At 49.8% G+C, this 22103-nt stretch overlaps 2 protein-coding genes across 3 annotated transcripts; both read left to right on the top strand.

The window, feature by feature from the left end:
- Positions 1 to 67: 67 nt before the first annotated feature.
- Positions 68 to 4538, top strand: MRPL2 (mitochondrial ribosomal protein L2). The gene is made up of 7 exons (XM_081295647.1): positions 68 to 273; positions 1797 to 1965; positions 3096 to 3237; positions 3348 to 3463; positions 3537 to 3647; positions 3903 to 3976; positions 4288 to 4538. Exons 1-7 carry the CDS (start codon positions 178 to 180, stop codon positions 4498 to 4500), a joined length of 921 nt encoding a protein of 306 aa, XP_081151773.1. The 5' UTR covers positions 68 to 177; the 3' UTR covers positions 4501 to 4538.
- A 191-nt stretch (positions 4539 to 4729) lies between these two features.
- CUL7 (cullin 7) lies at positions 4730 to 20070 on the top strand. 2 transcript variants are annotated; one of them, XM_081295643.1, is made up of 26 exons: positions 4730 to 5147; positions 5922 to 6506; positions 6952 to 7103; positions 7241 to 7741; positions 8238 to 8376; positions 8476 to 8672; positions 8963 to 9221; positions 10619 to 10856; positions 10937 to 11042; positions 12343 to 12570; positions 12812 to 12902; positions 12995 to 13166; positions 13317 to 13422; positions 13874 to 13969; positions 14126 to 14301; positions 14594 to 14727; positions 15129 to 15311; positions 15504 to 15610; positions 15695 to 15877; positions 17076 to 17236; positions 17405 to 17621; positions 17725 to 17989; positions 18769 to 18914; positions 19032 to 19158; positions 19246 to 19451; positions 19676 to 20070. In XM_081295643.1, the coding sequence occupies exons 2-26, from the start codon at positions 5930 to 5932 to the stop codon at positions 19997 to 19999; spliced, it is 5091 nt and encodes a 1696-aa protein (XP_081151769.1). In that variant the 5' UTR covers positions 4730 to 5147; positions 5922 to 5929; the 3' UTR covers positions 20000 to 20070. The 2 variants fall into 2 exon arrangements, with proteins under 2 accessions (XP_081151769.1, XP_081151768.1); XM_081295642.1 differs by having other exon boundaries at positions 5922 to 6602.
- Positions 20071 to 22103: the final 2033 nt, after the last annotated feature.

The raw sequence follows: 22103 nt of genomic DNA, 5'->3' as shown, positions 1-22103 counted from the left end.
TACGATTGGCTCTGACCTCGCTGGAGGAGGAAAGCTAGCCCTTCTGCAATTCTAGCCCGCCTCCTTTTACGTTATTGGAAGGCGACGGTGCCGGGAGCAGACGTCATCTGGCTGCGCCAAGTAGCCTGACTAAAGGTAAAGGTAGCGTGCTGAACCCAGGGGATCCGAGCCACCCCCATGGCCCTATGGACACTGACTCGTGCTCTGGGCTCTCTCAGTCTGGCGCCCCCGGCCGTTACCGCCCCCCGCACGAGTCTACTCCCTGCTGCGCAGGTAATCCGCCTTACCCGGGAAGGAGGCTGTTTCGATTTGGGCCGTGGGAGAGAGGACTGCTAGGTAGGGATGGGAGGCGGAGGATGCGTGCAAGTCTAGTCAGGAGTAAAGCAGGCCCGTGATCTCTGCCTTAGCTCTCTCCTTTATAAATGTTGCTGCATCATAAGGCGAGATTCTTCAGAAGAGATATTGGGGTGCAAGCTCTTTTGCAGATCACCAGTTGTTCAGAATGTCTACATAAGCGAGACATAATAGCCATTTCAAATAAGTTAACTCCTTTCAGACACTCAATAAAATGGTTAACATCATTTTCATTTTACAGATGAGAAAGCTGACAAGCAGTCCAAAGTCACATACCAACTATTGGAGCTAGGCAGTCTGGATTCAGAGCCTCTGTTTTTGTTTTGTTCTGTTTTGCTTTTTTGGCTTTGTGCTGAGGATTGAACTCTGGGCCTTGCACATGCTAGACATGCTGCACTCTCAGCCTTATTATAATTATAATTATCATTATTTTGTTATTGGGGATTGATCCCAGGAGTGCTTTACCTCTGAGTTACATCCCCAATGATTTTTTTTTTTTTTTGAGACAAGGTCTAAGTTGTTGAGGATGGCCTCAAATTTGTAGTCCTCCTGCCTCAACCTCCTAAGTAGCTGAGATTAGAGGCATGTGCTACCACACAGGCTGAGCCTGTGCTCTCAATCATTATGATGCCTACAAGAATGAGTTATTGGGCTGGGGTTGTGGCTCAGTGGCAGAGCATTTGCCTAGCATGTGTGAGGCACTGAGTTCGATCCTCAGCACCACATATAAATAAATAAATAATAAAGGTACATCAACAACTAAAAAAGAATATTTTAAAAAATGAGTTATTGCTGAGATTAGAGAATGCTGGGCAAGAAACCAAGAATACTAGTCTCAGGAGAAGGTATCCTGAGGTCTCGAGTGGGTAACTGTTAGGCCACAAAAAAAAGGAAATTGTCAGTTTTGTTCCTTTGGTGTTCTCAGGCTGATAATGGTACATTTTGGCAGATGAACATTTAAAGTTAAAAACCAAATCAACCTACTCTGTGAAATATAGAGAATACGCAAGGAACAAGACAGAAATGATCCCTTGCCTCCATTCATATATGGGAAACTCCCTGAAACATAAGGCAGAGGGCAAAAAGCATTAATGCTGATGGTTATATATGGATATGTGGAAATTACCAGCTCTGGAAAAGAGTTGTTTAGGGAAGGAAAACTTCTTGAAGATAAGAGATTTTGAGCCAGATTTTAAAGATGACCAAGGAGAGAGTAGTCCACTGAAGAAATACTTAGAGGTGAGACAATCAAATGAGGAGAGGTAATCAACCCATATACATCTGGATAAACATTCTGTACTGATGTTTGTGCAAGCAGTAAAGGGTGGAGGTTTTGGACATCTGGTGTGGGACACTTCCAGAAAGAAATGGACTACAAGCTAAAAGCGGTCTGAGCCATCTTCAGTTTGCTTTCAAGTGAAGAGATTTCTTATTATCCCTAGGTGGTGAGCAATGCCCTCCTCCAACTGCCCTCTGCATTGATGTTGCTCCCCTGCCGCCCTATACTTACTTCTGGGGCCCTTCATGCCAAGTTTGTATCCTGGAAGAGTCGTACTAAGTACACCATCGTACCAGTGAAAAAGAGGAAATCTGGGGGTCGAGACCACACAGGTGGGAGCAAGGGCTAGGACTCTAGACCTATGTATAGTAACACTTAGACCTTGTAAAGTGCAGAGGAATGTAATTCAAAAGCATTTATTGAGAGGCTCCTTCTTCATGTATTAGAGCCAGAGAGTGGAACACAAAGCAATAGACAACTGGCTGTTCACAGGAAATGCCATGACATTCTTCTTCATATTCTTCCAAAATTTATAACAATTGAAATTATATGAGTACAATTTATGTTTTTGTAAACTTACTGAACTCAATGATTTGAAGTAAATTATCTAAAAATAATATACAATTTCAGTAATTACATAATTATATTTTTACCAAACTCTATATAGATGTTGCCCCAACCCCTTTACCCCAGTGAGCTGTGCAAATTTTTTATAATTTTCTTTCTTCTTCCTCCTTCCTTTTTTTTTTTTTTTTTAAGTTTTTGGTAGTTGTAGTTGGAAAGAATGCCTTTATTCTATTTGTTTATTTTTATATGGGCTGAGGATTGAACCTAGTGCCTCAGTAAGCACCCTGCCACTGAGCTACAGCCCCAGCCCTCCCTCCCTTTTTTTAATGGCACTGGGGATTGAACCCAGGGGCATTCTACCACTGAGATACAGCCCCAAACCTATTTGTTTATTTAGTTCAATCAGTTTAGAGACAGGGTCTCACTTGCTTAGTGCCTCGCTGTTGCTGAGGCTGACTTTGAACTCATGATCTTCCTGTCTCAGCCTCCCAAGCTGCTGGGATTATAGGCATGATCCCTGGTGCCCAGCCCAAACCTTTTTTTTTTTTTTTTTTAACTGTAGTTGGACCAATACCTTTGTTTTATTTATTTATTTTTATTTTTATGTGGTGCTCAGGATCAAACCCAAGGCCTCACAGGTGCTAGGTGAGTGCTCTACTGCTGAGCCACAACCTGAGACAGGGTCTTGCAGAACCCAGGCTGACCTTGACCTTTGGAATCTCCTTCCCAGTACCTGGGATTACAGGCATGTACCAATGTGCCCAGCCTTATCATTTCCTTTATGTGCCATAATGTTGGGAAGTACTACTCTCTGGCCAACATGCCTGTTCCCAGTGCTAGGTAGGAGCTGAACTAATTTGACTTGAACTGCATCCCCAAACTGTCTTGACCACAGGCCGAATCCGAGTACATGGTATTGGTGGGGGCCACAAGCAACTTTATCGCATGATTGACTTTCTGCGGTTCCGGCCAGAGCTGGAGACTAAGCCAGGACCCTTTGAGGAAAAGGTTATCAGAGTCCGCTATGATCCTTGTAGGCAAGTTTGGGATGAGGGACAATGATGGTGTGGTCTGAGTGACTACTGTGAAGTTTGTTATCAGATGATATCAGTCTTCCTTGATAGTCTTCTCCCTTGTCCACGAACAGGTCAGCAGACATAGCTCTGGTTGCTGGGGGCAGTCGGAAACGTTGGATCATTGCCACAGAGAACATGCAGGCTGGAGATATAATCCTGAACTCTAACCACATAGGCCGAATGGCAGGTGAGAGATGACTACTGGATGTATGGGCTGGAGGCTGCAAAGGTTCTAGGGCTGATAAAATTTTGTCTTTTAGTTGCTGCTCGGGAAGGGGATGCACATCCTCTTGGGGCTCTGCCTGTGGGGACTCTCATTAACAACGTGGAAAGTGAGCCAGGCCGAGGGGCCCAGTATATTCGAGCTGCAGGTATGGAGAAAGGAGCTACCTGAGTCTCACAGTTAGAAAGACCAAGGGGCATTTGATGTCACAATTCTCTGAACCCATGGGCCCACATCTGGTCCATTGTCAGAAGAACATGTACTTATAAAATACAGCATGCATCCTTCTTTTTTGTGTCTGTTCCTAAAAGGCAAGGCAAGGGCAGCATGTGGGCTATGGCTCTTGGGTGACCCCCAAACACACCTTTGTGAAGGGTGGCAAAGCTGCTTCTCCCTTCCCCAGGGACTTGTGGTGTGCTGCTGCGGAAGGTGAATGGAACAGCCATTATCCAGTTGCCCTCTAAGAGGCAGATGCAGGTGTGTAAGTACAGGTGGGTGGGATCAGCACAGAAGGAATTTTTGGAATGTATCTTTTCCTGCCTGGGATTGCTCTCAGGTGTTTTATGATACTAGCAACTTCCTCTACCTGGGTCTGCCCTTTGCTACATACCTAAGCATGCCTTGTCAGGTTGGCACCATAACGAAAGAAGAAACATTGTCTTTTCAACTACCCAGTTTCTACTATAGCTCCCCCACGTCCACCCTCTGCACTTAGGTTCTGCTGTATTATGCTTTCAACGTTGTGCGGTTCCTTTTCCTCAGTGATTCTCCTCCATCCACTTTGTCAGGTACTAGAAACGTGCACAGCAACAGTAGGCCGAGTATCCAATGTTGATCATAACAAACGGGTCATCGGCAAAGCCGGTCGGAACCGCTGGCTGGGCAAGAGGCCTTCCAGCGGGCTGTGGCACCGCAAGGGGGGGTGGGCTGGCCGAAAGATTCGGCCACTGCCCCCCATGAAGAGTTATGTGAAGCTGCCATCCGCTGCTGCCCAAAGTTGATACCCCTGAATTCCAATAAAATGTGCCATTTTTATCTGTTCCTGGGTTTTCTTTTGGAGCGGGGAATGCAGATTGGACGTGGGTAAAAGAAGCACACAAGTATATGGGGGAAGAGAAAGGAAAGGGCAATATGGAGGAAGGAGACAAAAATGACCTCCAAAGTCTCTTCCAGTTCTGACTATGGGAAATGGGAAGGCACTTCCGGTGGCGGGAGCGAGGGCAAAAAGGAAGAGGAAAGGGCGGAGCAAAGGAGGAGGTGCAGCACTTCGCCGAGGTGGCACCCGCGGCTCCTCCCCAGCGTTCTCCCAGGGCCCCCAGCTTTCCGCTAGGTCCGGCGGAAATGAGCGGTAGCTCTGGGCGGGCCGCGGAGCCCCCTGAGCTGGGCCCAGGGTGCCACCGGCAGGGACCAGGCCCCGCCCTGCCCCAGCAGACACTGAGGACAGTGGCGCAACCCTGGGGCGCTGGGTCGTGCTGTGCCACGCCCCCTGCCTGTCCTGCGGAGGCACGCCCCCTCCCGCCCTGACCCCTTGGGGGGCCCAGGCGGGGCCCTAATCTTCGCCAGCGCCAGCGTCGCAGCCATCATCTATGCCGCGTCCCTAGTTCTGCGAAGGACAGGCCTCGCGAAAGGACTCCGGTGGACTTCTGAGGTGGCCTGAGCCCTGCCGCGGCCCCCTGCTCCTATCCTGGACTTTCTCGCGCACTGACCTCTCGCTTATTCCATCTCGCGCCCCACTTTCCCTCGGTACCTTAGGATTCTTTATCGACCTTAGACCCCTCTCCCATCCTGTCGCGTGATCCGAGCTTCTTAGGACTTGGTCTGGTCGACCAAGCCTCATGCCCCTCACCCACCTGGTCTCCACTGTAGGGTGTCTGGGGCCTCGCGGCTCCCCAGCAGCCTTTCTTTTCCTATTGCTCCTATTGTAGGCTCGCTTAGCCCCTGACCCTCTCCTCACAGCCCACAGCGCCTTGCACTTATACTCCACCATCAGTTCTCTGCATCTCTAGCCTCTGGGACTCACAACCCAGTGTTTCAGCCCTTAGAAATAGCACCCTTTTTCATACATACTCGGATTTCCCTTCCCAGTCCCCCAAACATACTTCTGGCTTCACACACACCCTTGGGAACCTTGGGATTCTGCCTGTAACTAAGAGGCACCCTGCCCCACTCACTCCATGCTGCAGGCCTTTGTGATCTTCCTTTTTTAATCCCTAAATTTTGATCTCTCAGAACAAATACCCCAGTGTTCCTCTGCCTAGCTCTGGCCCCACCCAGCCTGCAGCAGGCTACTCCTGGGCCCAGCTTTACCCCACCCAGCCCAACAGCTGTTGGCACATTTGTTTCCCCAACTCTTGGGAGGCCTTGATTTTTCTGACCTCCCCTCTCAGTTGAGCTTGCCTGTTCTCTTTTCCTTGTGTCTCAGGTGCCAGGATGGTGGGGGAACTCCGCTACAGGGAATTCAGGGTGCCCCTTGGGCCTGGCTTGCATGCCTATCCTGATGAGCTGATCCGCCAGCGGGTGGGCCATGATGGGCACCCTGAGTACCAGATTCGCTGGCTGATCCTCAGGCGTGGAGATGATGGGGAAGGGACCTCCAGCCAAGTGGACTGCAAAGCTGAGCACATCCTCCTATGGATGTCTGACGATGAAATCTATGCCAACTGCCACAAGATGCTGGGCGAGGATGGCCAGGTCATCGGGCCCTCCAGAGAGTCTGCGGAGGCTGGAGCCTTGGACAAAACTGTGCTAGGGGAGATGGAAACTGATGTGAAGTCCCTGATTCAGAGGGCCCTTAGGCAACTGGAGGAGTGTGTAGGCACCATGCCTCCTGCTCCTTTGCTTCATACTGTCCATGTGCTCAGCGCCTATGCTAGCATTGAGCCCCTCACTGGGGTCTTCAAAGATCCAAGGGTTTTGGACTTGCTCATGCACATGTTGAGTAGTCCTGATTATCAGGTTCGCTGGAGCGCAGGCCGGATGATACAAGCCCTATCCTCCCATGATGCTGGTGAGGGACAGTATGGGGAGGAAGGGAAAGCAGGAGAGGGGCTGGGTCGGCTCAGGGACTCACAGGACACTGTGGCGGGAGCCTCTGACCTCATCAGTACGTAAAAAAGATTCTGTTGCCTTTCTCATAAAAGTTTGAAAAAAAGGAGGGGTCGGTGTAGGGTGGGGGCAGGGGCATCTCTGAAGAAAGAATAACTCTTGAGGAACCTCATTAATTGGCTTTCTGTGCAAAGCAAGAGTCTAGATTTTAGACTATTACAGATTGTGGGTGTGGGTGTGGGTATGGGTAAGATAGTAAATTTTGGCTTTTGAAACAAATCAACAAATCATGTCATTCCTACTGAGTGGTAGCAAAGGATTTTTATTTTATTGAGTGAAAACTCTTAAGAGAGGTGTCTGGGAAGAATGAGTTAGGAAGCAGTTACTGACTGGGATGTGGGTTACAGGGACCCGGACCCAGATCCTTCTGTCATTGAGCCAGCAAGAAGCCATTGAGAAACACCTGGATTTTGACAGCCGATGTGCACTGCTAGCTCTCTTTGCACAGGCTACGCTCTCTGAACATCCCATGTCTTTCGAGGGCATTCAGCTACCTCAGGTATCCTGTGGGGGCATGGGGTGGGGGAGGTTGTGAGCAAGATCTGAGAACCAGGCCTTTGCACCTGTCAGAGGACAGTGTGGAAAGAGGAACTAAAGCTGACAAGGTGGGTGAAAGCCAAAGTTTGTATCCCACAGGTCCCAGGAAGGCTGCTCTTCTCTCTGGTGAAGCGGTATTTGCATGTTACTTTTCTCTTGGATCAGCTGAATGACAGTACTGGGGAACCAGGAGCCCAGAACAACTCTGCCCCTGAGGAGTTGAGTGGGGAGAGGGGCCGGCTGGAGCTGGAATTCAGTATGGCCATGGGCACCCTGATTTCTGAGCTTGTGCAGGCCATGCGTTGGGACTGGGCCACGAGCAGACCAGGGAGCCTGGCGCGGTCCCCCTGTTCCATCTTCCAGCCTCAGCCTGCAGATGCCAGTCCAGGGCACCTCTCCACCCAAGCCCAGCGCTCCTTCAGGAGGTCAAGACGGTTTCGCCCTCGATCTGAGTTTGCAAGTGGCAATACCTATGCCTTATATGTGCGGGACATGCTGCAGCCAGGCATGAGAGTGCGGATGCTGGATGATTATGAGGAGATCAGCGTTGGGGATGAAGGCGAATTCCGCCAGAGCAACAGTGGTGTGCCCCCCGCGCAGGTAAGAAGCACTGTGGCAAGACACTGTTCTGAATTTTATTGGTTGGGTTTAGCTGTGCCTTTATGTGGCCCTTAGCTTGGCAATCCACCGGGAAAACCCTCAAATCAAGATGGTAAAATGGGGTCAGCAATTCAAAGGGAGGTTATTTGAAGGGCTAAGACTATCTGGGTATCAGAGGCTCACACCTAGGAAGAAAATGATATAGTTACCTTCTTCCAAAGGTCAGTATCAGGGAGATGGGGTGCTTGAGGCCAGGTGAAAGTATAGCAATGTAACCCATCAAGCATAGGCTGGCAGGAGAAACATAGCCCATCCCAGAAGAGGAATGTATCTTTTGGGTATATATACATGCTTTTCATATGCCAGTGTTTGGCTACTTAAAAGTATTTCCAAACTTGGTCAGGTGGTCATACTGGAGTTGAGCCCTCATCGTTGGGAATTAGTCAGTCTTAGTGAACCTTCTCCTCCTTTTCCCTCATTTTCCTCCATCATCCAGGTGCTGTGGGAGTCAACAGGCCGCACCTACTGGGTGCACTGGCACATGCTAGAGATCTTGGGATTTGAGGAAGACATTGAGGACGCGGTTGAAGCTGATGAGTACCAGGGGGCAGTGGTCAGTAGAGTCTTGGGCGGAGGTGAGCTCAAAGAGGAATGTAGGGATCAGCCCTGAGCAGAGGAATGGTGGTCTGGCTGGGTGGGCAATGACGTGGCTATCCCACGGCCCATTTGCACAGCACTGCCCTCATGGCGCTGGAAGCCTATGACTGAACTCTATGCTGTGCCTTATGTGCTGCCTGAGGATGAGGATGCTGAAGAGAGTGAACACCTGACCCAGGCCGAGTGGTGGGAGCTCCTCTTCTTCATCAAAAAGTTGGATGGACCTGATTACCAGGAGGTTTTCCAGATCCTACAGGACAACCTGGAAGGGGAGGTAGACACTCAGGGGATGAAGGACATTGTTGCAAGGGCTGGACTGTGACAGACATTTGGAAGGCTCCAGATGGCCAAAGGAAGTCATGAGACAAAAGAGCCACTAGGGAGGAGTCTGGAATGTCCAGAGATGCAGATGTGGGTAAAATGTTTGGGAGGAGCCAGCTACCAGCCTTGAGAGGTTCAGGGTAGAGAGTATGTGTGCAGGGGAGAGAGATCCCTGTCCCTTCCAGGTTCTCCCTGGAGCCTTTGCCCTTAGAACTATCTTCAGTTAGACCTTCTCCTTGATAGCACGTTCTAGATGAAGAGATCCTGGCTGAGCTGGCTGTACCCATGGAGTTGGCCCAGGACCTGCTGCTCTCTCTGCCACAGCGACTCGATGACAGTGCCCTAAGAGACCTGCTCAACTGCCGGGTTTACAGGAAGTATGGGCCTGAGGCCCTGGCAGGGCAGCCAGCTTACCCATCCTTTCTAGAAGCCCAGCAAGATGTGCTCCTGCTGAAAGCCCAGGCTCAGCCTCAGGAGTCAGAAAATGCAGCCAGAGTAGAAGGTGGGTGTCAGGCTTACCACCTAAGGCAAGTGGGCATTCTTTTTTTTGGGGGGGGGGTACCGGGGATTGAACTCAGGGACACCCAATCGCTGAACTACATTCCAAGCCCTTTTTGGTATTTTAATAGAGACAGGGTCTCACTGAGTTGCTTAGTGCTCTCTGTTGCTGAGGCTGGCTTTGAATTCACAATTCTCTTGTCTCAGCCTCCCTAGCCACTGGGATTATAGGCATGTGCCACTGCGCCTGGTTAACAGGGCGTTCTTAAGGACTCTGCTGCTTGTTGTGCAGTTCTTTCTGGGAAAGACGGCACTTTATTTAGCGAGAATCCAAAATTTAGAGATAAGCAATAAGTGGAGAAGTAGACACTATACTTCCCTTAAAGAATAAAGGAGCGGGCTGGGGTTGTAGCTCAGAGGTAGAGTACTTGCCTAGCACTGAGGGACTGGGTTCGATCCTCAGTATCACATCTAAATAAATAAATAAATAAATAAATAAAGGTACTGTCTATTTACACCTAAAAAATATTAAAAAAAAAAAAAAGAAAAAGAAAAGAAAGCCAAGTATGGTGGTATAAACCTGGAGTCCCAGCTACTTGTGGACTGAGGTAGAAAGATCATTTGAGTCTAGGAGTTCAAGGCCAGCCATGGCAAGATAATCAGTCCACATCTCAAAATACAAAAAAGGATAATGGAGGACGTAAAGTTAGAACATTGTAAGAGGTTTTTGAGGCCTAAAAAAGTCCTGACTTTTGCCAGATATGGTGGTACATGCCTATAATCCAGTAAGAGGCTGAGGAAGGAGGATGGCAAATTTGAGACCAGACTGGGCAATTTAATGAGACCCTGCCTCAAAAAAAAAAAAAAAAAAAAAAAAAAGGCCTGTGTTTGTAGCTCAATGGTAGAGTGCTTCTATTTATTTATTTATTTTATTTTTTTTTTTTAAAGAGAGAGAGAGAGAGAGAGAGAGAGAGAACTTTTAATATTTATTTTTTAGTTCTCCGCGGACACAACATCTTTGTTTGTATGTGGTGCTGAGGATCGAACCCGGGCCACACGCATGCCAGGCGAGCGCGCTACCACTTGAGCCACATCCCCAGCCCCCAGAGTGCTTCTATTTAGAGAGAGAGAGAGAGAGAGAGAAATTATGAAATCTCCAAAACTAACTTACAGGAGGAAGACCAAAAAAAGTCAGGCTCAGCATGTGGCTCAGTGGTAGTATATATGCTTGGTATACACAGTGCCACAGTGCCTGGGGTTCTATCCCTAACATGGAAAGGGAAAAAATCAAAATCATTTTTAGGAGACATTAGAAGTAAAGATTGAGAGTAAAGAATATGTCCTTTTCTGAGCCTCTGCATCACTAACAGTGACCAATTCTTCTAACACCTCTTCCTATAGTGAAGGAACCCCCACCTCAGAGCCCCAGTGCTTCCCTGCAGTCTCTGGTGGAGGGTTTGGGCCCAGCTGGGAAACTCCTTGTGGATCTGGAACGAGCCCTGAACTCTGAGGGACCCCGTGAGAGAGAGGTCAAGCCATGCCTGCTGCAGCTCCAGCGGCAGCCCCAGCCCTTCCTTGCACTGATGCAGACCTTGGACACTCCGGCTACCAACAAGACCCTGCATCTGACTGCGCTGAAGTGAGGAACTGGTGAGAGGTGGGGATAGGCAAAGGGCCTCAGGCCAGCTGTGCATCTCTGCCTTCTGCCCCTGCTCCTAGAATCCTGACGCAGCTGGTGGACTTCCCCGAGGCACTGCTGCTTCCCTGGCACGAGGCCATGGATGCCTGCATGACCTGCCTGCGGTCCCCCAACACTGATCGAGAGGTACCCCTGCCCTGCTCCAGGGAGATGCTGGGAGGGAGAGGACACAAGGCAGCCACTGGTGAGGCAAACCCCCTCAGCAAGGAAATGATAGAGCCTTTGTGCTCTTGGTTGAAGTTTTGCTTTTTTTTTTTTTTAAGTTGTAGATGAACACAATATCTTTATTTTATTTATTTATTTTTATATGATGCTGAGGATTGAACCCCGTGCCTCACACATGCTAGGCAAGTGCTCTACCACTGAGCTACAGCCCCAGCCCTGAAGTTTTGCTTTTAAAATTGAATTTTAGCTAGGCACGGTGGCACCTGCCTATAATCCCAGCAACTCAGGAAATTGAGGCCGGAGGGTGGCAAGTTCAATGTCAGCCTCACCAAATTAGTGAGACTTATGTCTCAAAATATAACATGAAAAATGTCTGCAGGTATAGCTCAGTGGTAGAACATCCCTGGGTGGAATCCCCAGCACCTAAAGAAAAAAGTTTAAAATTTCATCTTATTTTTTTTAAATAGGTTATGCATTCAAACAGTTCACAAATCAAAATGATATAACAAGGTATACATTGAGAACTCTTGCTCCTACTTGAATTTCTGTCACTCAGTACTCCCCCCACTTGTATTAATTTTATGTATCCTTCCTGTGTTTCCTATGCAGATATAAACAAATAAGAGCTTCAGTGGTTCCTTTTTTGGCTGGTTCTATGGGGTAAAGAGGTGCAGGAGACAGGGGGCACACCACATTACAAATGTTCCCTGCAAGAGCTACAGAGAGGTCCTGGGCACAGAAGGCTTTAGAAGGGATCAGAGAATTAGGGTCATGGTGGCAGTAAGTGTCTACAGTCCACAACTTTTGCTATTACTCAGATTTTAGTTTCTAAAAGGGTACCCCTGAGGGAATATACACAAATCCAGTTCCTCTTGGGCCCCACCAAGCCCTTCCAAGTGACTGAACTTGGGGCCTGAATATTTCAAAACACAGACCTACAATTCATTTTCAGGATAGGTGGGTGGGCCTGAATGAGAGAATCCAGGATTTCTCTCTGTACCTGTTGTCAACATACTCAGTAGCTTAGAACCCCAGGATGGCAAGATGTCCCTTGGCTCTTTCCTTTTTGGCTTGCTTTTGGTTCTCTAACTCCACCTAGCTTTATGTCTCTCCCATCCCTGTCCTTGTACTTCCTCACTCTGTCTCGTTCACTGCAGCACCCCCAGCACCCAGTACATAATGGGTTTTTACCACTGTGGGTGCCCTTCTGGCCTGTTCCCTGAGTCCTATATTTATGACCCCCTTGACATTGCCATCCCAGGTGCTCCAAGAACTGATCACCTTCCTGCATCGCTTGACCTCAGCAAGCAGGGACTACGCTGTGGTGCTGAATCAGCTGGGAGCCCGAGATGCCATCTCCAAGGCCCTGGAAAAGCACCTGGGAAAGTTGGAGCTGGCTCAGGAGCTGCGGGACATGGTGTTCAAGTGTGAGAAGCATGCCCACCTCTATCGGAAGCTCACCACTAACATCCTAGGCGGCTGCATCCAGGTCAGGAGGAAGGGCAGGATGAAGCTTGTCGGTTCAGAGCTGCCTAAGAATACAAAATCCAGCAGTGGCTGGGAAGGGGCTGTGTTCCTGAAGCTGGGAATAGTGGGTGACTCAAGTGAGCCTGGGAGCATTTGTTCCCTGCTCTCTCTTCCCACCACTGCTTGAGCTTTCCTCCATCCATATTTCTGTGTGTCTTTCCACATTCCTCCCATACCTCTTCTCTTTGATGTTCTGGCTGCAGATGGTGCTGGGCCAAATTGAAGACCACAGGCGAACCCACCGGCCCATCAACATCCCTTTCTTTGATGTGTTCCTCAGATATCTGTGCCAGGGTTTGTACCTGTCCCCCAGTTGCTCAACATCCCCACACCTATTCCATTTCCCCTCTGTACTTGTCTGGCTGTGACCTCCACTTCTTTCCCAGGCTCCAGTGTGGATGTAAAGGAGGACAAGTGCTGGGAAAAGGTGGAGGTGTCCTCCAACCCACACCGGGCAAGTAAGCTGACAGATCGTAACCCTAAGACCTACTGGGAGTCCAATGGCAGTGCAGGCTCCCACTCCATCACCTTGCACATGCGTCAGGGTGTCCTCATCAGGTAATATGCTCCTGTGTATATGCTTAGTGACACACCTGGGCTTTCTTGTGACTTCCCTGTGTTGGAGGATGCACCATCCCTCTGAATTTGGTGAGTCTACAAGGACATGAGAGGTTCCAGTTCCCATTGGGTCTTCCTTCCCACTCCTAGGCAGCTGACAGTGCTGGTGGCTGGTGAAGACTCGAGCTACATGCCAGCCCGGCTGATAGTGTGTGGGGGCGACAGCATCAACTCTCTTAACACGGAACTCAACTCGGTAGGAACCCCTGTGCCATTAGCCTATCACTTGCGGATCTGCCCTCCTATCCTGCCCTAATCTCCTAACTTCCTACCCGTTTTGAGCCCCATAAAAGCAGAGTCCTTTATCCCTGTGCCTATGTGATGGCATCAGGTCTCAAGCAGTGGGGGTGGCATTAGGGTCCCTTTTATTTTTTTATTATTTTTTTTTTAGTTGTACATGGACACAATACCTTTATTTATTGATTTGTATGTGTTGTTGAGGGTCAGACCAAGTGCTTTACATGTGCAAGGCAAGCACTCTACCATTGAGCCACAATCTCATGCCCTAGGGTCTTTTTTTTTTAGGAGCCCCATGTCCCAGGACTATAGGAAGAAGGGACACAGCTAGGAGATTGGTGCTGATATAGGTGCTTTCAGTACTCCCATCTACATATGCAGAGGTGACAGTTCTCTCTATCCCTTGACAGGTGAATGTGATGCCCTATGCCAGCAGGGTGACTCTCCTGGAGAACCTGACCCGCTTTTGGCCCATCATCCAGATCCGCATAAAGCGCTGTCAGCAGGTGTGACTGGGGGTATGGGGTTCTGAGGCCCTGCACTTTGTGGATCTTGAGCCTGGCTCTCAGCCAGCTCCAGGGGTGAGGATTGAGGGCATAGCCAACCCTAGCCCAACCCAAGAAGGGTATGGGCAAATGAAAAGAGTCCTGTGTCTGTTACAGGGTGGCATTGACACTCGCATTCGGGGGCTGGAGGTCCTGGGCCCCAAGCCCACTTTCTGGCCAGTGTTCCGGGAGCAACTGTGTCGTCATACACGCCTCTTCTACATGGTTCGGGCACAGGCCTGGAGTCAGGACATAGCAGAGGACCGCAGGAGCCTTCTGCATCTGAGTTCTAGGTGTGTGGAAATGTAGGTGTGTCTGTCTTTGCAGAAGGTCAGATTATCACAAATGACTAACAGGCTGGGTTCTAGAGAGGCCATGAGTTAGGGCTTTAATACAATTGGGAAGAGAAAAAAAGAATAAAGCAGTTTCCCCTCTGTGCCAGGATGGGATGTACCAGTTAGCCCAGGCCAGTTATTAAATATCAAGAGGGGCTCTGGCCTGGGTGCTGAGGGCAAGCTGACTGGGCAGATACTGGGCAACTTAAGCCTCAAGCCCTACATCTTCCTTCTGCATTCTCCTTCCCAGACTGAATGGAGCTCTGCGCCAGGAGCAGAATTTTGCAGATCACTTCCTCCCTGACGATGAGGCGGCCCAAGCACTGGGCAAGACCTGCTGGGAAGCCCTGGTCAGCCCCCTAGTGCAGAACATCACCTCACCTGGTAATCATTCTGACACTTGGCCCCACCAACCAGCTCTTTCTTGCTCTAACCTAGAAATACCTGGGTGGGCTAGGGATGTGGCTCAAGCGGTAGCACGCTCGCCTGGCATGCGTGTGGCCCGGGTTCGATCCTCAGCACCACATACAAACAAAGATGTTGTGTCCGTCGAAAACTAAAAAAAAATAAATAAATATTAGAAATACCTGGGATATGCCCTTGGTCCTTTTGGTTCCTATGTTTGTCACCCTGGTCCCTTCCTCCCCAACCAGTGTCTGCCCAAGTGTTGGTCAGTGGAAGCCTGCTGCCCCTCTTCCATGTGTCATTCCGTCCTATTGCTCTCTCCCGAACTCTCAGTTCCCCAAAGACATGCCACGTGTTGACTTATTTTTCTCACCCTCCAGATGAGGATGGCATTAGCCCCTTGGGCTGGCTGCTGGATCAGTACCTGGAGTGTCGGGAGGCTTCTCATAATCCCCAGAGCCGGGCAGCAGCATTCTCGTCTCGTGTGCGTCGCCTTACCCACCTGCTAGTGCACGTGGAGCCTTGTGAGATGGCCCCTCCAGTAGTGGCCGCCCCTCGGCCTAGTGAGTACTGGGGATTCCAATAGCAGGTCTAGTTAGGAGCATTTCCTGGGCCCCCACTCACATGTTAGGCTTGTATTAGGCCATCCAGGAACATCATTTTGGAGAGCAGCATGTCTAAGGCCTTAGGAATCATCCTTGGGGACCTGAGGGGCTGCCCCCTTCTTGCCTCTGCCACTTTCTCTGTCTCCACAGAGGGCAGAAACAGAAGCCATGACTGGAGCTCCTTGGCCACCAGAGGCCTTCCGAGCAGCATCATGAGAAATCTGACCCGCTGTTGGCGGGCTGTGGTAGAGGAGCAGGTGGGCAGGGGCAAGCATGGGTTGAGGGACACTGTGGTGGTGGCATGATCAGTGCCTCTTCACGTTCCTGTGCCTTCCTTCCAGGTGAACAACTTTCTAACCTCGTACTGGCAGGATAATGACTTTGTGCCACGCTATTGTGAACATTATTATAACCTGCAGAAGTCGAGCTCTGAGCTGTTTGGGCCACGGGCAGCCTTCTTGCTGGCGCTGCAGAATGGCTGTGCTGGAGCCTTGCTCAGGCTCCCTTTCCTCAGAGCTGCCCATGTAAGCCACTCTCCCACACCTCTACCAGGCCCCTCCCCTCTGACTTTCCCCTCCCTGCCTCCCCTAAATGACCTACCCTCCATTCCCATTCTCTTTGAATATAACCATGTTTGGGGTTTTTTTGTGTGTGTGTTTGGGGGGGGGGTACTAGATTGAACCCAGGAATGCTTTACTACTGAGCTATATCCCCAGACTTTTGATTTTTTGAGACAGGGTCTCGCAGAGTTGCCCAAACTAGCCACAAACTTTCAGTTCTCCTGTGTCAAGTCTCCCAAATTGCTGGGATTGCCAGCCTTAGCCGCTGTGCATGACACATTAGAAGTTTTTTCCAGTGTTGCTCCTGTCCTCATATTTTGTTTGTGCATTGATACCACCTGGTGGATGTACTGTGATTTACTTACCATTCTCATTCTTTCAACAAGTATTTAAAAGCATTGGGCGTCAGGCAGTATGATGAAAGGTAAAGGAAGAATAATGAGCAAGACAGAGGGCCTCATTTAAGGAACACATACAGCAAATGTTAAGCAAATCATGAACATGACAAGCACCCTGGAGAGCAAGGTTCAGTGCAGCAGGGTAGTGGAACTGTGGTTACTTGAGTTGCTTCTGGTTCTGTTTTATCAGTAATACCACAGTGTACTGTCTTTGGCCATATAACCGATTTCCTCATTTAAAATTACTATTATTTGAAGTGGGCACTGTGGCATATGCCTATAATCCCAGCTACTCTGGAGACTGAGAGGCAGCAGGATCACAAGTTGACTATCTCAAAACAAAAATTTTTAAAAAGTAATAAAAAGGAGGACTAGGGATGTAGTTCAGTGGTAGAGTGCTCCTGTGTTCAATCCCCAATACTACAAAAATAAGTAAATAAATAAAATTACTATTGTCTGATTTTTAGACACAAAGAAAACATTTTTCAAAATTGTTAATATTGCTAATTTGCACAGTTATTGATTTTATAAAATAGTTTTATAAAATTGTTAATCAGATTGGTGATGTACCTCAGTAGTTGAGCATGTGCTTAGCATGTACAAAAACCTGGGTTACATTGCCCAGCAACAACAAAAAAATAGGGTTGACCAATGGAGAGGATGCCAGCCATTCACATCTCCTTTCTCAGACCTTCTCACTGCTTCTGCTCACCTGCTCCCCTTGGCTAACTTGCTCAGGTTATCCTTACTTTCCCAACACCTAGGTGAGCGAGCAGTTTGCCCGGCACATTGATCAGCGGATCCAGGGTAGCCGGATTGGTGGAGCCCGGGGAATGGAGATGCTGGCACAACTGCAGCGATGCCTGGAAACTGTCCTAAATTTCTCTGGCCTTGAGATAGCCACCACCTTTGAGCATTACTACCAGTGAGTGTGGACCTAGGGAATAGGAGATGGAGGGACACAGGATGGTGGGTCAGGGCTAGCTCACAGAGCCTGGGAATCTGCAATATAGTCAGGCTGGAACCCTGGAGTAGGAAGCTGGTTCATGCTGGTACTCCCACTGAGATCTGACCTGGGTTGTGTGTGTCACAGGCAGTACATGGCAGACCGTCTACTGGGCGTGGGCTCCAGCTGGCTGGAGGGGGCTGTGCTGGAGCAGATTGGTCCCTGCTTCCCCAATCGCCTCCCCCAGCAGATGTTGCGGAGCCTGAGCACCTCAGAGGAGCTGCAGCGCCAGTTCCATGTATACCAACTCCAGCAGCTCGATCAGGAACTCCTAAAGCTGGAGGACACAGAGAAGAAAATACAGGTAGGTGCCATGGAAAGAATGCACAAGTAAGAAGGTGGGAAGGGAGAAACATGGAGCTGGACAGAAGAGGCCCTCAGCATTTGGAAATCCTGTGCCCCTTCAGGTGGGCCATGAGGCCAGTGGCAAGGAGCATAAGAATGGAAAGGAAGAAGATGCTGGGGAAGCAGTGGCTGCAGATGTGGTGGAGGGAGAGGAAGAGGAGAATGAGGATCTCTACTATGAAGGGGCAATGCCAGAAGTATCTGTGCTTGTCCTGTCCCCACGCTGCTGGCCTGTCGCTTCCATCTGCCATATGCTGAACCCTGGAACCTGCCTGCCCTCCTACCTGAGGGGCACTTTGAACAGATACTCCAACTTCTACAACAAGAGTGAGGAAGCAGGCAGAGGGACTGTGGTGGACTGGAGAGAGGACAGGCTGTTGGAGAAGGGCCTGAGGCTGGGGTAGACCCTGGGGTCAGGAGCTTTGGTGGGAACAAACATGGTCTTTAGGGATAAGACTCCCTCAGGCAACAGGGGAAGGGAGGTGGATCTGAGAAGAAAGGGTAGGAGCTGCAGTTTTGTCTGGGGTAAAGATGCTGGCAGACTGTAGAGCCTAGGAATCTGAGGGTAGTGGGGAGAAGAGAAAGAGGAGGGACCTGAGTAAGGCCACCAGAAAGGGCTTTCCCTGGGAGTAGGTATGTGGCTCCTTCTTGGTCAGTCACCTGTAGTTCCAAACTGCTAACTTCCCATTGAGGGCTAATCCCTGTGCTGGGCAGCAACCAAGGAGGAAAAGAAACTGAATCTACCCTCAGGTAGCTCCCAGACTATTGGGAGAGACACTTCCCCTCTTACAATATTCTAGTTTAATAAGAGCCCCAGTCTTCTTACCTCATTGCATCGTTTCGTCTCTAAATAAAACGGGCCTGACTAACACAGGAGTAGGCCCAGGCTGGGTCCCAGATACCTGAGATTCGCCAGAGGGGTAGATCAGAGAAAGCTGGGATCTGGAATTTCAGATTGGGACCTTCTGTTATCTATAAATGCTGAGGCCACATGCTTTGCAGACATTAGCAGAAAGCAAACTTGGCCAATAGCGCACACTTCCTGAAACCCCATTCCTTCCTTTCCTCTCCCCTTTGTTTTCCTCCCTTCCTTGGCACTTCTCCAGGTCAGAGACACCCTACCTTAGAGCGAGGCCCACAGAGGCAACTACAGTGGACGTGGCTGGGCCGAGCTGAGGTGCAGTTTGGGGACCAGACCCTTCATGTATCCACCATGCAAATGTGGCTGCTGCTGAATCTCAATAATCTAAAGGTGGCCCAGCTCCTCTGCCTTTTCCCACTTTGTCTTTCACTTTTCTAAACTCTTCCCTTCATCCTCTTCCCTCCACTCCTGGAGAGGCCCTGAATGCTTTGTGCCTCTTCTCTTAAGGCGGTGTCTGTAGACAGCCTGTTGGCACTCTCAGGGCTCCCTCTGGAGATGCTGAATCAGGCAATTGGGCCTCTCACCTCTTCAAGAGGCCCCTTGGATCTTCAGGAACAGAAGGATGTACCAGGAGGTATACACTCAGGGCCAGAGGGCCTCTGTTCTGAGCTAGGGCCAGGTGCCTTGTGAGCCCCTACCAAGTAACCACCATTTATTTCAGGGGTGCTCAAGATTCGAGATGACAGTGAGGAACCCAGGCCAAGGAGGGGCAATGTGTGGCTTATCCCACCTCAGACATACATGAAAGCTGAAGATGAAGAAGGCCGGAACTTGGAGAAGAGACGGAACCTTCTCAACTGCCTTGTTGTTCGAATCCTCAAGGCCCACGGGGATGAAGGGCTGCACATTGACCAACTTGTCTGCCTGGTAGGTAGTAGTAGTCAAAGGGATGTGGGTTTGGGGTGAGGGCAGCCTACAGAAGGTGGTGGGTCCATATTTGAAGCATCTTGTTCACCGTGCAGGTGCAGCCTATAGATGTGTGAGAAGTAAGGCTGAGGTTCACCTAATGTGCTCAGGACTTCCTGTCCTCTCATATGGTTGGTGTGGAAGGTGTTGTCTCTGACCTGTTTCTCTCTGGTCTCCCATAATAGGTGCTGGAGGCTTGGCAGAAGGGCCCATGTCCTCCGAGGGGTTTGGTCAGCAGCCTTGGTAGAGGGGCTGCATGTAGCAGCACTGATGTCCTCTCCTGCATCCTGCACCTCCTGGGCAAGGGCACGCTGAGACGCCATGATGACCGGCCCCAAATGCTGTCCTATGCAGTCCCTGTGACTGTGATGGAGCCCCACACTGAGTCCCTAAACCCAGGCTCCTCAGGTCCTAACCCACCACTCACCTTCCACACCCTGCAGATTCGCTCCCGTGGTGTGCCCTATGCCTCCTGCACTGGCACCCAGAGCTTCTCTACTTTCCGGTAGCCCTATAAATGGGGTCCATGATAGGTGAGACTGGAGCTTTTTACAGAAATAAAACATGGAGTTTGATTATGTGATCTGTTGTTTGGTGACTGCTAGAACTGAGATGGGCAAGAGGCTTTCCTGGATGGCTGGGAGAAGGAGCCCTCTGGCACTGAGACTATCTCCTACCATGCTAGGAGATTTGTCAAGATGAGGAAGGTGGAATGGGGAGAAAGGGAGAGGTAGTCAGATGTCTTCCCAGCCCTCTCCACCAGTATTAAGGACCAGGATGGAGCTCAGCCCCTTCTAAGTGTGTATGCAGAGAAGCACTTTCATCTCACAGGCTGGAGACCCGAGCCCACCTCAGCCACTAGCCAGATGCTTTGTAACTTGGGTAGTTATCAGGCATGGTTTCATTTTCCTTGTTTCTGGTACTGAACCAGTTGCTGAGGGACTGATGAGTAACAGGTGTGGAAACATTTGACCCAGGGACAGCTTTGCCAGCAAGTTCCTGTTTGGTTGCCACTCCCAGCAGTAAGTAAAATTCACCCATTCCTTCCCTAAGGCAGACAGGAGATAAAAGACTCCCTGTAGCCACTACAAGCATCCAAGAACCTGTATGTCCTTTTTTTTTTTGGGGGGGGGGGATATTTTATTTAGAGACAGCGTCTCACAGAGTTGCTTAGCACCTCACTTTTGCTGAGGCTGGCTTTGAACTTGTGACTCTCCTGCCTCAACCTTCTGAGCCACTGGGATTACAGGCATGCATCATCATTCCCGGCTGTCTTTTATCCAGTGGTTTAGAATCTGGGTTGGAAGTAGATATGGGACTATAGCTGTTATTTCCTCCCATAAGCTCCTCTACATTGCCCCCCTTTTCCCATCCTCCTCTGCTTCCACCTCTCCTCTGGTAGAGCTGCATACACCGTCCTGGAATTCCTATCTCCATCTAGCCCCCTAGGCAAGCCTTGCTGCTGTGGGGGGTGGGGGTTTGCTGTCCTCTGATTGGCTGCTCTGCCTCCACCCACATTGAGGCTGTACAGGGCACACTAGGGGACCCAGTGCCAAGGGTGGAGTTTTGCATCTTGGCAAGGACACTGGGGAGGAGGGAAGGAGTCCAGGGTTCTTGAAGCTCACCAGTGACAGGAAGAAAGTTAAAAAAAAGAAAGGGAAGAAGGGTGAGGAAGGGTCAGGTGCTAAGGGAGGTCACAGACACTAGCAGAGGAATAGAGCCACTCAGGATTGAGATTAGGAACGGAGTCTATAAGGGAAAAAGAGGTCAGGGCCTGGGAGAATCAGAGAAATCAAGAGGAAGCAACGGAACAGAGGGCAGAGCGTCACCAAAGCACTGAGGGCTCAAATGCTTTGCAGTACTGGTCCCATGGTGCTTTTGGTAGGTATTAACAGCAAGTGCCTGCCTATTGGCCCATGGCTGCCCTGGAGGGGCAGAGACCAGAGAAGAACAAGCAATAGGCAGGGGCAGTAGTGGGCTCAGGGTATGGGGTTGCTGTAGTGTGTCACTTGGGTGCCTTTCCTTTGTAGCAGAGACCATGCCTTTTATTGGTCAAGACATCCTCTTGTTCTTGAGCTAGTGCTCAGGTGCCAAAACTTCTCTGAACTCTACTCCCTTGTGATGGCTAATGTGAATTGTCAGATTGATTAGATTGAGATGCCTAAAATTAAGAGGCTTCTGAGTGTCTCATTGGGGGTGGTTTTTTTTTTTTTTTTATGTTTTAGGTGTAGATGGACACAACACAATGCCTTTATTTTTATGTGGTGCTGGGTATCGAACCCAGGTCCTGCCCATGCTAGGTGAGCGCTCTACCACTGAGCCACAACCCCAGCCCTCATTGGGAGTGTCTGTAGGAATGATTTGCATGTGGGACAGCAAACTGAGACCCACCCTACTGTGAGGAGCAGTCCAGAAGGTTGGGAGCTTAGATGAAACAAAAACTGGAAGAACAAGGAAACAGCAGCAGACACAGCTCAATTCTCAGTTGCAATTGCCTGAGGACATCCGTCACCAGCTCTTTTGCTCTTCCAAAGCACATTCTAACCAAGGACTCACCAGGGGATTTCCCAAATTGGGGCTAATCACTGATCCCTAGTGTTCAGAGGCTCCAGT

The sequence above is a fragment of the Spermophilus citellus genome (genome assembly GCF_964194105.1).
Source record: "Spermophilus citellus genome assembly, chromosome: 5".
Taxonomy (NCBI): domain Eukaryota; kingdom Metazoa; phylum Chordata; class Mammalia; order Rodentia; family Sciuridae; genus Spermophilus; species Spermophilus citellus.
This window is presented reverse-complemented; position numbering and strand designations above follow the sequence as displayed.

What these genes read in the sequence shown, in the direction of transcription:
- MRPL2 (XM_081295647.1), top strand. Translation starts at nt 178, where the DNA reads ATGGCCCTATGGACACTGACTCGTGCTCTGGGCTCTCTCAGTCTGGCG. An exon ending in GTCTACTCCCTGCTGCGCAG is followed by an intron (nt 274 to 1,796) that starts GTAATCCGCCTT and finishes TATTATCCCTAG; the next exon opens with GTGGTGAGCAATGCCCTCCT. An exon ending in CCAGTATATTCGAGCTGCAG is followed by an intron (nt 3,648 to 3,902) that starts GTATGGAGAAAG and finishes TCCCTTCCCCAG; the next exon opens with GGACTTGTGGTGTGCTGCTG.
- CUL7 (XM_081295642.1), top strand. Translation starts at nt 5,930, where the DNA reads ATGGTGGGGGAACTCCGCTACAGGGAATTCAGGGTGCCCCTTGGGCCT. An exon ending in GGGAGCCTCTGACCTCATCA is followed by an intron (nt 6,603 to 6,951) that starts GTACGTAAAAAA and finishes TGTGGGTTACAG; the next exon opens with GGACCCGGACCCAGATCCTT. An exon ending in CAGTAGAGTCTTGGGCGGAG is followed by an intron (nt 8,377 to 8,475) that starts GTGAGCTCAAAG and finishes CCATTTGCACAG; the next exon opens with CACTGCCCTCATGGCGCTGG.